The sequence below is a fragment of the Grus americana genome, chromosome 15 (assembly GCF_028858705.1).
Source record: "Grus americana isolate bGruAme1 chromosome 15, bGruAme1.mat, whole genome shotgun sequence".
Taxonomy (NCBI): domain Eukaryota; kingdom Metazoa; phylum Chordata; class Aves; order Gruiformes; family Gruidae; genus Grus; species Grus americana.
In genome coordinates, this window is record NC_072866.1 from 564191 (window position 1) to 578082 (window position 13892).

Genomic DNA, 13892 nt, shown 5'->3' on the forward strand with positions numbered 1-13892 from the left:
TTTATGACCCCTGGGTAAAGTCTAATTCACAAGTTTATAGTCATCTACTTTTGTTGAAGAAAAGAATGATCAATGCAATTCAGATCAGGAAATTTTCCCTTACCCCAGGCAATGCTTCAGCAGACATCCAGGATTTTCCTTACACCAGCTTACACCTCCACACAGCACAAGCACTGCCACTGCTCAGACTGCCAGGCAGAAAAGCCCTTCCAAAACACAAACCCATTAGTACAGCCCACCCCAGAGCCAAACAGCCTATTAAATGAATGCAGACAGATCAGCTTTATAACAAACAGAATAAACCAATTCATAATTATGCATGATCAACAGTTGTTAAAACTCCACCTTCACAAGTTTGTGAAAATCCATGCTAGCAGAATGACTGGCTCATAGCTGAAGTCTCCTGAACAGTCCCCAGTTCAGACTAGCTACCCAGGAGGTATGCAAGGTGCCACCACGCCTGGCAAACGCTCCTGCCAGGCAAGAAGCTCCAGCTTCAGTGACTTGTGCTCTGGTCATAGCTCTTCATGGTACTCACACCAGACTTGTTCATTGCCCACGTACACCCAAGGTAAAAAACATTTACACCACTGCACCTCCATTCCCAACCAGGCTGACAGAAGAGTTTCTGGCAGATCACTCCAGATTCCTCAGCTTAGTTTGATCACAAAGGCATTACTAGTACTAAGTATCAGTAATGTTAACATTTTGGCTTGAACAAGGTAAAGTTTGACCTGTTCTCCAAGATATACAACTAAGATTAAGGTAACATACATCCCAAAGGCAATTTTGAACAAGCTCTACATTTGTAAGGGTACAACACATTTCCCATGTGAGCTTCAGTGTGGCTTAGCAACATTCATAAATCCCCATGACAAGAGAAGGTTGTCACAGCATTCACTAGCTGCAAAAGCCAAACTACTCAGCTCAAATGCTCCAATCTACTACAAGTTAAACGAGTTCTTAAATGAACCCATTTTGTTGGCAAGACTATTGCACAGGTACTTTAGAGGCAATTGCTGCTAATGGTACAACTTCCCAACCAGCTAAGGTTCAGCAGAGCCACCACAAGGACAAGCTCCCTGCAGATCCTTCAGCAAGTGACCAGGAACAGGAGCTGCTGACGCCTGCACCCTTGCCCCCGACTTTGCTGCACAGCCCATTATGTGGCATTACCACATGCCAGAGCAAAGCCACACTGCTTGATCAGGGTGAGCATAGCACTGCAACAGCTCTGTGTTCCTGCTCACCATGAGTACTGCCTGTGGGCAGATGGAAACAGCATTGCTACTTGCCCAGGAGAAAAAGGGAATGGTTTGGCATTGATGACAGCACCACTTCTGCATGGTGCCCAGTCACTTCAAGACCCTGCCTCCCCCTAAGGGAACCCCTCCTCTTCCTAAAGGAGCAGCAAAAGCATGAAATCAGAGGCAGAGGACTCATTACAGCAATGTAGTGAGGAAGTTTTATTTGGAAACATGGTATAAGTTTGTAACCCAACACTGGGTGCAGGACTCTGATGCCGGAGCATACGCAGTTACTACTGAAACACAGGAGTGTTTCGGACAATTGCTGTAATAAAACACGAAATTCTCATACTCCAATACCAGGACACTACAGCAATCTTTAGAATCAAAGTTACATCCAAGGAATTCTCTGCACTTACAATTGACCCCACAGTGTAATCTACCTATATATAAGATTAATATATATAGCATGGGAAATTGAAAATTCTTGCTCCATAGATGTATGAACATGTCAAGTCTTTTATAAATAAACATCCAGTGAAGAGAAAAAATTACATTTCTAGTTCATATTTATACATAAAGTACTAACAGCAATGGGTGGAAAATTGCACACAGGCCACCCCAAGCCACACAGCAGGCTTGGAGCAGCCCATCCAATTTAATATTGAAGTACACACAGGACAGACAAGTCACTAACATACGTTGCGCATTTACAAGAGATCAACTACCAAATTGGGACAACTGTACACATTGGAGAGACCATTTTCATTCTGGAGCTTTTTTTTTAAACATGGATTTGTTACATCTCTTTACATCATACCACAACGTTTACTTTGTGGAGAGGATAAGGGCAACGATGAGGCCATAGAGACCCAAGACTTCAGCGAAGATCAAAATCAGGATCATGCCCACAAATAACCTGGGCTGCTGTGCTGTTCCCCGTACACCTGCATCACCCACGATGCCAATGGCAAAGCCAGCAGCCAGACCACTGAGGCCCACACTCAAGCCAGCACCCAGCTGAAGAAAGCTCCTGTGGGATAGAGATGAAGAGAGTTTCAGTGACAAGCAGGACACCCGACCCTTCAACTTCAGGCTAGCCTTGTTTTGCATTCCCCAAAGGAAATAATTAACATTTAAAGGGAACCTCTTTCCTGCAGAAAAAGCTTCTATACCCTTTAAGCAAGCACAGTATGTCTCACAAAGCAGATGCAGACTCCTAGCTCTGATACTTAAAAAAATGGCAGCTATGCAAGACCTTTAGCTGATACTCAGGCATGGCTCACACTAAGCTACTGGGCCTGCAAGTTCACATGGCCACCCAGCTTCTCCATAGCCACATCAGCTGCAGGCTCAGCACACTGCCAGAGCTGTATGTCTGGGTTAGAACTTGCAGTAATGCCTGTCCCACAGTGCTGTGTTGCCTCTTCACAGCTGCTTTTGTCTCCCACCTTTAGCAACTTATTGTACAGCCATAAGACACCCAGGTGATTATTAGGTCTCTTGCACTGCAGAAGCTGGACAGGAATGGTCTGGTTTTCCAGGCAGGGTACTTAAGGAGCACTCCCTGTCAGTATCTGGCCACCTGGTAACTGCAAAGGAGCATTTATACCTGCTGTTTCTTAGCTCATGGCTTATCAGGCCAGCCACATTGCTCACCAGTGTACATAGCTTGTACAGTGACACAAATATTTGTTAGACCTCAGAAGCATTGTTTTATTCTGAGATGTCTCCATCAAGCCAGTTCCAGCTATTCTTAAAAGCCAGAGTAGATTAAGTTTCAGACCGTAGCTGGTGCAGAGGTCCAATGTATAGCTTGCAGATTGATTTACCAGCACATAAAGCAGCAAGCAATATTAATTATTCAATTGCATCTCCCAGGCAACAGGAGAACTATTTAGACAGTCTGATTAGACTGTCTTGGGAAGACCTGTGTATTCCAGGTCTAGAATGCAGCATCATGCAAACAGCTTAGCCTCCTATCCCAGTACACAGTTTCCTTCAAGCCATAAGCCACTGCATTATCCCTAACAGCAGGATGTCCGATCTGTTAGCTAACACAGCAAACTAATCAGGCAGCACTACCACTGAGGCTAAGGCATCAGGTAGGACAGCCCATACTGCTAAGCCTAGGTTGGGAGCACACAGCCTTGACAGTCCCTTCCCAGGGTCTTCAGCAAAACCCACCCAGTCAGCAGCATCAAAATAGTGACAGGACAAACTTAAAACTGACAGATGCAGGAACTTACTTGAATAGCGTGATAGAAGGTGAGAGGGCATTGGCAATGAGGACTGCCACTACAAGGCCATAGATAGCTATAATACCAGCCATGACAACAGGGATGATTGACTTCATGATGAGCTCAGGCCTCATGACAGACATGGCTGCAATACCCGTGCCACTCTTTGCCGTTCCATATGCAGCTCCCAAGGCTGGAAGAGAAAAAATGCGTTAGACATCCCCAAATATATCTCCTTCACTAGGCTGCAATATTAGAACAGTTGAGTCAGCACAAGGAAGAATTGAGCAAAACATGGTCACTTGACTGCTTGGTTTGTCAGCCAGGAATATTCCCCTAAGGGATGAGGAAGTGACCTATCTGGAGTCCTACAGCAAAGCTACATCAAAAAAAGGTGCTATTCAAACAGTGTTGATAAAATACCATATGCTAGCTTCACTGCAGGGTATACTCCCTAGCAGACATTCGTTCCCTGCTTAGGAACCAAACCCCAGGGTCCAAATCTTAACTCATTACTTCAGAGTTTGTGCCCTCAGAGGCTCTACTAAGCTGAACTGCAGAGGAAATCCAGCAAAGCACATCTTTCTACTGCAGCAAGATGTAACCTGGCTGAAAGCCAGGTCTTAGTCACTGAACTTTGAGCCACTCAGGCTGAGTTTAACAGGTCACCTTCATGGGGCCTCTTCTTCCACAAGACCTACCTGCCTACGCTTTGGCCTGGGGTTAAACACACCATTTCAGCTTCAGACGCACACAGAGTGAGATAGCAACGAACTTGCATATTATTGCTGTACTTCATTCCTTGGAGAAAGGACATCCTCTTCATGTGTCAATAACATGGGAAGGATTCATGTTCAAATGCTTGTTACTCCAACCACTGGAGCCACAAAGTAGAGCATGGCTTGTAGGTTATAGAGGACAACCACCACTTTACCCCAAGGTTCACTGATCACCTGTGTAAATGCTTGAATGCACAGAGACCAACACAGGAATCCAAAGCTTGGTTTTCAAAGGGGAACATAGGCTTATCACCTCCAACTGTGAACTGCTAGAAAAATCCCAGAGCACTACCCCAGAAAGTTACTTCTGCCTTAAACTTTGTGTTAGTCTCACAAGATCTTCCACAAATACCTCATTCTTTGATTCTGAAGTACTTGGAAGACCCCTTTCCATCCAACCTTGCTCTGGAGTACTCTAGGAACTCCTTAACTCTGGATTGCACTTGCCATCAACCAAAAGATGATGCACAGGTCAGAAGCCACCCAGGACTAAGTCCTTGAGGCAGCACTACAAGTTATGTGGAAGGGTAGGTATCTCCTTGTCAGACACCATCAGGCTGATATTCAAAGGTAAGTCCTATTTAGCATGAAAATGCTCTTTCCTGCTCTAAAAGGCTACTGGAGAGTATTAAACCCATGGGGATTTCAAATCTTTGTTCTGTTTGTAGACTTACTATTTGAGTTTGCTCCACCCACCTAAAAACTAAGGTTTCTACAAGGGAGAGCTGCTTGTTCCACAAAGATCTGTAGCTGCCTTACACCAGCATCCAAGTGTGAGATGGTGCATCTTGCCCAAAAGAGTTGCTGGGAGGCATTCAAAGGGTTTAGGATAGGTGCTTTCCTGCTTCGTGCTCAGCATTTACATGAGCCTGTCTTTGAGCAGTCATGAACTGACCAGTAATCCTCCTGGCTTTGCACTAAGAAACTTCAGAAGATTAATAAAGGTAACACTGCTGCGCTAACACAATACTCACTATCAGAAAGAAGTTCAGTTTTAGTTACAAAAACCTGACAGGAAAGCCTCATTATCAACTACAAATTGGTTCTGTACTAGCAAAGCTCTTGAACCTTGACTGTCACTGAGCCAGATGTAAAGGGCTGTTCAGTGTGATTCAATACTAAAATCCAGCTTAGCAGGAAGCCTGAGCCAAGAACAGAAGACAGGTTTTACCTGCGAATGTAAGCAGAGCCTGGAAACTAGTGCACAGACTTAGCTAGCAGTATCAGTGATAGTAGGGTTTAAGGGTCTGCCCTCTAGGAAGTCTAGAAAGAAATCACTAGAATTACAAACCTTTTCTGTTGGATGAAGCATCTTCTAAGGACTGGAAGTAAGTGGAATCAAGATTCAGGCTATCTAGACTTCTACACTGGTTAATAGCATTTAGCAGAAACCACTTCTCTTGTTCAGAATAGTTTATAAGCCTCTCCAGAAACACCAAGGCTCACGAGGGAAGTTCACTATTTAAAATTAGATCAGTCATTGCTTCCTCCAAGTCTGAAGTTACTTAAAGGTGTTGCAATTAATGCAACAATGGATTACAAAACCAGCTTCTGTAATCCCACTTACAGAAAGCCAGCCTGCTCAAGCTTTTGGGGAGGGGCAGATCCACAGAAGTTTGTCAATTCCCATTTCTAGTAAACAGGCAGGAGCTTATGCCTTGAACTTGGTCTAGAGAGATTAACAAAGTCTAGATGTACTCTGTGGCAGCTAGGTGTAACATTACATTTTTAGACAGCACTGAAGATCTATTACACTCCCACTGGTGGACAGTCACAGGTGCTCCACATACAGCTCAGAGCTTGGCACTCTGCTCCCCACAAAGTTTTATCAGCATCCTGACCAAGAGCCTTACACTGGAATCCCCCACAGCTACATCTTCAACATCTTACAAGGCAGCTTGTCTTACTGCTCTTCACTAGCCTGAGCAGTTCTCCTTGCACCTCTGACAACACCCCAGCATTGCAGTCCAGATGGCAAAGTGACAGCCACTTCCTACCATGGCACAGCCATCTAATGGCACAGCTATTTAGTTACAGGCCATTTGGCACCAAGGTCAGTCCTCCTGCACATCTGGACTTGTACCTCCTGGCAGCTGTGAACATTTGAAGCACATACACTTCATGTGCTACATTTAAAGACCCCTGATGAGTTGGAAGGACATGTTTTCCTCAATATTCTCAGTGATTAAGGTTTGAAGAGCTCTATGTGGAAGACAGTGAAAATGCAGCAAGAGCTGCACCACTGTTACACAGCAAGACTCCATGTATTTGGTCTGGATCATACAGCTCCATCACCTCAACATACAATTATGCTGCAACACTACTGTTAAAGCACACTGAGCTGTCAAAACATTTACCCAGCAGCTGGAGAAGCACTTTGCCTACCTAGCTTTATCACTGAAGCAGCCATTCTGGTGTATAACCAGGAACTGTGCCGTTTATAAGTTCAATGGTGTTATAATACAGAGAAGTTGCTTTACAAGACCACCTACTCTCAGTAAGCCTGTTTCAAAGGTTAACTTGATTTTGAAATATTTCTGAAGAGTAACTCCTTGAACTCACAAGCCAGAGTTGATTTAGTACTGCTCCTGGGAGCAAAACATACTCCCATCATGCTGTGGATACAATGCCTGGTATCTCACCACAGCTGTTCCTTCTATTAGTCAACAGTGGTAGCAGAGGTAGTATAGCTGTGCAGCTCCAAGATGAGTAAGAGCTAGAATGTAACTTGCCATATAGGCAACAGCTTGAGTAAGGACTGAAGACTTCTTGTAGTCTTGCCACTGCCAGGACTTTCAGTAGAGCTCTGCCTCTGATATTCACTGTCAGTATTCAAGCAAGCCTGTAGTTTAGATCAAGTGCTAGCCCAAGTATTAGAACCAATCTTTGTAGCTATAGTTACAGTGCTCAGGAAGGTCATGCACCAAGAACATTAATCTTGCAGTTAAGTCAGCTGCAAGTCACCTCATGCAACACTCCCTCAATATAGAAAGAGGATGTTACCAAAAGGCTTGCATTGGTTCTGCAAAGTTCTGCAGACAGATCTGCACCTATGGACAGTGACCACGCTATCAGGGGCCTTCAAGCCAGGGAACCATTGGCATAGATGCAGTTTCAGCAGTTGCAATACATTCAGACACGCTCAGCCCAAGAGCACAGAGGTTCAGAACAAGCCACACACACTCCGGCAGCATCTGGTCCATCCAGAGCCAGTGATTCTTCCTGTGTCCCACCACGGAGAAGCAGGTTCTCACAATGCAATGTGTGAGACTTCCAGAGCACCAAGAGGCAGAAAGTCCCTACATTCAGAAGTGAGCTAGTAACACAAGCCAAACTTCCAATTAAGATACTATGGGTTACTAGCATAGCAAGTCTGGAAGACCATTCTGGATGAGTACTTACATCTGGAGCCTTTTATAATTAATCCATTATCAAATGGGCTGCCCCCTGCAGTAGGTAGGCTTCCCTTGAACCAGATAGCAGACATCAATTCACCTCAATACCTGTCCATCCTTGAGCAGGTTATTCTTAAATGGTTGGAGAACTGTTACAGGTGACATCCAGGTCAGGTACAGTCCTTGCTTCGCCATGCCAGGAACCTGGGCATCTTCAAACAGGCTTCCTCCCACTAGTATTCTAAGGCCCCTCCCACACTACCACATTAACAGACAGCTCTACCTCAGATTAGAGTAACAGATACTCCATGGCTGCCTTGGAAAAACCCTGTTGCTGTGTCCAGTTGCATCTCCACAGAAGAGACAGCCACATCAGTGGAACTGTGTCTGAACTTATGCAAACGCAGATCACACTGACCAAAGGCTGGCTATACCCCCAGTGGTAACTGAGGGGTAAACAGATAAGCTGCCCTACAGGAAGTTACAGACTTTGAAAATCTTAGTGAGTCACCTCTTATAGGATTAGGGACAGCATGCTTTTTGTTCTTCCCTAATGTTATGAGAGGGTGTGGGGATTTCAAACAAGCCTAGTACTGTTAGCTTACAGCATTATCAAAAACAACCTGGAAGGCTAGCAGGCCATTTACTCTTGTTCAGTAAATTTGAGAATTTAAGTCTGCCAGCTCAAGAAGCTGCTGCAATAGCAACAGTCCACAGGAAAAAAAGATTTGCCAGTCAACTGTCCAAGCATCCTGGACTGCTGCAATAGGTACCCTGGCCTGTCTGGCATGGCACAGAAAGCCAATTTATTTTTTTAAATTATGATGAGGCTGACACTTTACACCATGGAGTTACAGAATTGCTCTTCTGCAAGCAGCAAAGTCCAGTCACATGTTATTTATCTTTATCATCATACAAGCTCCCCTGCAACCTTAAAGACAACCTGTTTCACAGACTGGGTGGCCACTGCACTCCAGGTACTGACTGGCAGAGTAGTTTGCTATACCAGTTAGCAGCAGCCCTTTTAGTTGGTCTAACAGCAGCTTACACCACCCACCAGCAGGCATCCACAGCTAAGCTGCCTCATTTCTGAAGCATGGGAAAGCCACCATCATCTGACTGCATCCAGCAGACACTCCTGCAGCCAGACCAGCCTGACTTGAAGCCTTGTACTCACAAGATGCAGTCTGAAGGCAGCAAGTTCAGCAAGTTATGCCTTACTGTTTGGTGAGGACAGCAAGCAGGCAGAGGCATGCACTTTGTGAAACCACTGTTCCAAGCACCACTGAACAGCCTGATAAGGCTGGCGAGTTTCTCAGCTTGCAACTGCTGCTTGCAGTCAGGCTCCAGACAGATGGAAGAAGGTAGTTTCAGGAAGCAAAAAAAGGAAGTTGACGAAGAGGCAGCTGCCATTTATCTCTAGTGCTGCTCTGAATGTTCCCATCAGAGGGAGTACTTGTCCACAGTAATTTCGGGGTGAGAGGATTCCCATCAGGTACACTTGGAGGCCACAGTACAAGTAGCAGCATATCTGCTTGAGCCAAGTTTTGTATAGCCAATGCTTTACACTGATGCTCAGTCTGGTTTTCAGATGTTCCCAAGACTAGCATTTACTGAGTGGAAATGATGGCCTTGTTGAGATGTCTTCCCTTAATTTAACTGAGCTGTAGAAATACTGCCTATCTGGTTTACTTCTGTTACAACACCTATGTCTTAACAGTCCACTAGTTTACCTGCTGCTAAAGATGAATACTTCAGCTAGGCTCTCTACTGTAGACTGTCTGGCAGCTCAAACATCTGACCCACTGAGTTTTCCTGCCCACACCACCATGCCTTCGAAGTACTCTAATGGTTTGGAACAGAGACTACCTTGAGCTGCACTCTGTCTGCCATTTCATTTTTAGCTGCAAGCTACAGCTAAGGAGTCTGCAAGCTCCTCTTAGGATGAGGTCTACAGCTCCTCACTGAGAAGCAAGCAGCTCTCCTCTCTACCACCTCCCCACCTCTCAAGAGAGAGTATTTCAAGAAAAACAGGTATAATTTGCCTTCAAGGCTGCAAGATGTTTGTAGTCACGACACCTTCTAGAATCAGACTGCACAGAGCTGTCAGCTGCATCAAGCTAGATGTTCTGAGCCAGCAATTTCACCACAGAGGTCCCTTAATAGCTAACCAACTGCTACAATACCTGCAGCCCCAGTTCAAACTAAAGGTACTATTTTATTAGCTCTGTGGTAACAATGAGAAGTATGACACAGGACTAACACTGCTGGCTACAGCTCTCTTCATTAGTAGTCTTCCAGATGCTTGATAGTGAAGCAGTACTGAATGCCCATCCAGAGTGCAGGTCTAAGGAAAACTTACCACATTATGGAGGCCACAGTGGGATGCACCCATGACATCATGATTTTTACATGGAGCATCACCAAGCACAGAATCAGACAGCTTTGCCAAATACCATGCCTTTCCATTGTGGCATGCTGAAGTAGCATGGAAAAGCCACCATAATTTGACCACTCAACAGCATCTGACACTGAGCCAGCCACATGTTTTACGCATAGAAAATAAGGAACCTTAGCTATCAGAACAAGTTGTAATCAGCAAATGAATAAGCAGGCTTGAAGATAGCCAAGGTCACAGCAGTCTGCTTTAGTCTTTCTAGCTGCCATCAGTACTGGCTGACCAGAACAAGTTCTGCTATCTATTTACTATCAGCAGTTAATGTTCAAACATCAAACAGTACTGCATGAAGTTGCTTGTTTTCACATCAAACTAGTCTGGACAGTATAGAACCTGAACATGTTTACTACAAACAGGTCTCAGAACTACAAGCTCCATAAGAATCTGAGCTTTAGACACAGCATGAGTCAGACACGATCGCTGCACTAATTAACATTGATCTAGAACAGTTTCACATAGTTTTACACTGCTTGTCCAGACTGACTCAGCTCCCTACTTCTAATCAGGGTCGTTTTTTAACAACTAATGTTAACATCACAACATGCTGTAGTGTGGCATCCCTGTTAGGAAAGCTACATGACACTGCAAGTTTTAGTTTACCCTATATTGATGCCTCTGCCATATTGCCTTAAAAATCCAAATTGCTTCACTAAACAAGCAGTTCAGTAATGTTCACAACTAAGAAATAATTTTGCATCAGCAGTATCCAGTGACTGAACCCATCAAATGCGCTTAGGCCCTAGCAAGATACTAACTTCCTGGCTCAGACCTGCTGGTACTGGGACCATCTGAGACAGATTTTGCATCAAGGACCAGTCATGTGCCAGCAGCAACAGGATAGTTACCACACCTTCATCAACATAGCTCAGGTAATTCAAAGTGAGTGCTTAAGTCAAACCTTCCCCTTTAACTTGCAATCCCACAGTGCCATGCAGTCAAACTTGCAGCTCCCAGGAAATGCTTTTCTAGTTTAGATATGCCAAGCACCACTTTGAATTCCTATACAATGCTGACTCAAGTTTGCGTCCTTCACTGACACTGAAGCAAGCTTGTGTATCACAAAAAAGGTCATACAATCACATTCTTTTGCTTCTGAGTTCAATTTTGCAAGAGGAATCCAGTGCCTCTTTCCTCACAAAAAAGCTCAGCGTTTAGGACCCTAATCACTGCTATTTTGCAAAAGGCAGTGATCTGCTGGCTTTTTTTCCCCAAAAGTAACAAGGTCTTAGTCTATTCCTCCATTATCCTCACTAGCCAAGAGGCAGGTAGGTCAGCAGTCCGAGAGTTGGCTCCTACAGCATTTCAGCCATACTGTTTTCAGGGAAGTCCTTACCTGTCAAGTGCAAGTACAATGTTTTAACTCCAAGGTGGCAGGTCACTAACTGCCCCCAACATGGGACATCTGCATCCTGCCACTGGGTACAAACTGAGCAAGATCAAACACAGCCACTCAGGCTTTTTTTTGGCCAAGATTAAAACCATGAACACAGCTGGTGTGAAATCAGTCAACAGCACCAACACCAGCATGGCTAGACAGCTTCCTCTTAAACACTAGTTTTAATCTACTGTCTGCTTAGCTATTTACACAGTCTAATCTACCACACGAATCAATCAAGAGCAGCTTCCACAAATTTGCCCTGCAGACCTAGCTACCATCTCAGAGGCACTTTAATATGTGATATAAGCATATGCAACTCCAGCTATGGCAAATTCAATACTTGAGCATTTTGATTCCTCAACTGGGAGCCAAATTAGGCAGCAGATGAAGGCATCAATGGTCACACACATGGAGACACTGGCCAAGTCTTCAGAAGAGAAAACCAGACTGATTCCTCATTACTCTAACACTGGCATTTGGAAAAAACTAGCTGAAGCCTCCCACCCTGTTACATCTCAGCAAGGATGGCAGGTCTGCACCTATCGGGAATCAGTAAATGCTCATCAGAAACAGCAGTCATTTTCTTCAGAAGGTGTACTTGGGCTCCAAGAGACAGACAAGGCACAATATGATGGTCTTTCTAGTGTAAAACAGCATTTATGGCTCTCTACCTAAATGCTCTTCAACAGGGAGAGTGATACTGCAGAATGACCCAATTTACTCCGCACTGAACCTCCAAGGCTCCAGACACAGATGGACAGGCACTGGGGGAGAGCTTCCCTTTTCCAGGGTTTCATGCAGCTCCCATTTTAAAGGGAAGGTCAGAAGCCTATTGCTTCCTTTCAACGTCATTAACATCTTTAAAGCTGACTTCACTCCTAGAACGCCTGCATATTTAGCTTTCAACCCCATTAAAGATGGGTCCTGCATTTGAAACGTTTGAAAAAGCAACTTTGTGCTACCTAGAGCGGGAGAGGCACCGGGCCAACGCTCCTGCCCGTGGAAGCCCGAGGGACACCAGGCCGGCAGCAGGCAGGACTCCTCCCGCAGCACAGGCCACGGTAGCAGAGCCGGGACTAGGGCCTGCGGTGACACCGGGGTTCTGGCCGGCGGGTCGGCCCGGAGCGTGGCTAAGCGGGGCCCAGGCCCCGCGGGGAAGGGCCCCCAAGGCGGGGCGGGGAGCCACGGCCGCCCCCGCGGGGCCGGTCCGGGCGGCAGCGCCGCCGCAGTCACGTGGGAGCGGGGGCTCCGCCGGCTCACGCTCCGCGGTGACGTCACCCGCGCAGACCCCCTCCGCCGCGCCCCGGTAGCCCGGATGCAGCTGAGGGGGGGCGAGGGGGCCCATCCTCGGGCCCAGGGCCGCCTCCGCCACCCCCCACCCCCTCCCGCCGCGGCCAGGCCGCCCCATCCCGCCGGGCACCAGGCCCACCGCCGGGGATCCCGCCCCGCCGAGACAGGGGGAAGATGGGGAAAAGGGGTACCCCCACCCTCCTTGGGCGCTCCGGCGGCGAGCCAGACCGTGCCGCCCCCACGCCGCTGCAGACCCCCCACGCCCCCCGGGAGGCCGGACGGGTGCTCACCGCTGAAGACCATGGCAGCCGAGGCGCCCATCACGGCGAAGAAGGAGGCGTACTCGGGGCTGGTGCTGGAGGACATGGCTGCGCGGGCCGGGGCGAAGCGCCGCTGGGAGCGGGAGCGAGAGAGGGCGGGGAGGGGAGGCGGGAGGCTCCGCCGCGGCGCCGGTCCTCCGGAGGCAGCGCTCGGTCACAAAATGGCGGAGGCGAGGAAGGCGCGGGGAGGGAATGAGGGAGACGGGGTGGAGGCCGGCTGCGGGCAACGGGAGGGAAGAGGCCGGCCTCGGGCGGGAGAGGGAGGGCGGGCGGCGGCGGCGAGCTCCGTCCCGGCAGCAGTGCGCGGCAGCCCAGGCGCTGCGCCCTAAATACTGCCTCCGCAGGACAAAATGGCGGCAGCCCGCCCGTCACGTGATCCGCGCCCACCGCCCTCGGCCGCCCGCCCCGCCCTCGGCCGCCACAACACGCGCGCGGTGGGGGGACGCCCGCCCGCCGCCCCCTGCCCCGCGCCCGATTCCCGCTCCGACGGCGGGTCCCGCCCCGACGACGAGCGGAGCCCCTCGTTCCTCCACGCCCCGAGGCCGAGAGGGGCGCTTGGCCGCGCCGGCCCCCGGCTCCGCTCCCTCCGCTCGCCCTCCCCACCCCTCCGCCCGGGTGGTTCAGTCCCGCCCGCCGGCCGTGTCCCGCTGAGCGTGATTCAGCGCTCATTAGCATAAGGGGAGTGTCGATTGTGCGGCCCCGCCCACGCGACGGCGGGTGTTCCCCGGACCTGGGGCCGCGGCGGGTGTGTCTGGGGACGGGCGTGCCCCCTGCCGCGTGCCCTC

At 48.1% G+C, this 13892-nt stretch overlaps 1 protein-coding gene across 1 annotated transcript; it reads right to left on the bottom strand.

Annotated features, from left to right (window-relative positions):
- Nucleotides 1–1447: 1447 nt before the first annotated feature.
- ATP6V0C (ATPase H+ transporting V0 subunit c) lies at nucleotides 1448–13494 on the bottom strand. The gene is made up of 3 exons (XM_054843650.1): nucleotides 13078–13494; nucleotides 3497–3680; nucleotides 1448–2280 (listed from the first exon to the last, which is right to left on the bottom strand). Exons 1-3 carry the CDS (start codon nucleotides 13151–13153, stop codon nucleotides 2076–2078), a joined length of 465 nt encoding a protein of 154 aa, XP_054699625.1. The 5' UTR covers nucleotides 13154–13494; the 3' UTR covers nucleotides 1448–2075.
- Nucleotides 13495–13892: the final 398 nt, after the last annotated feature.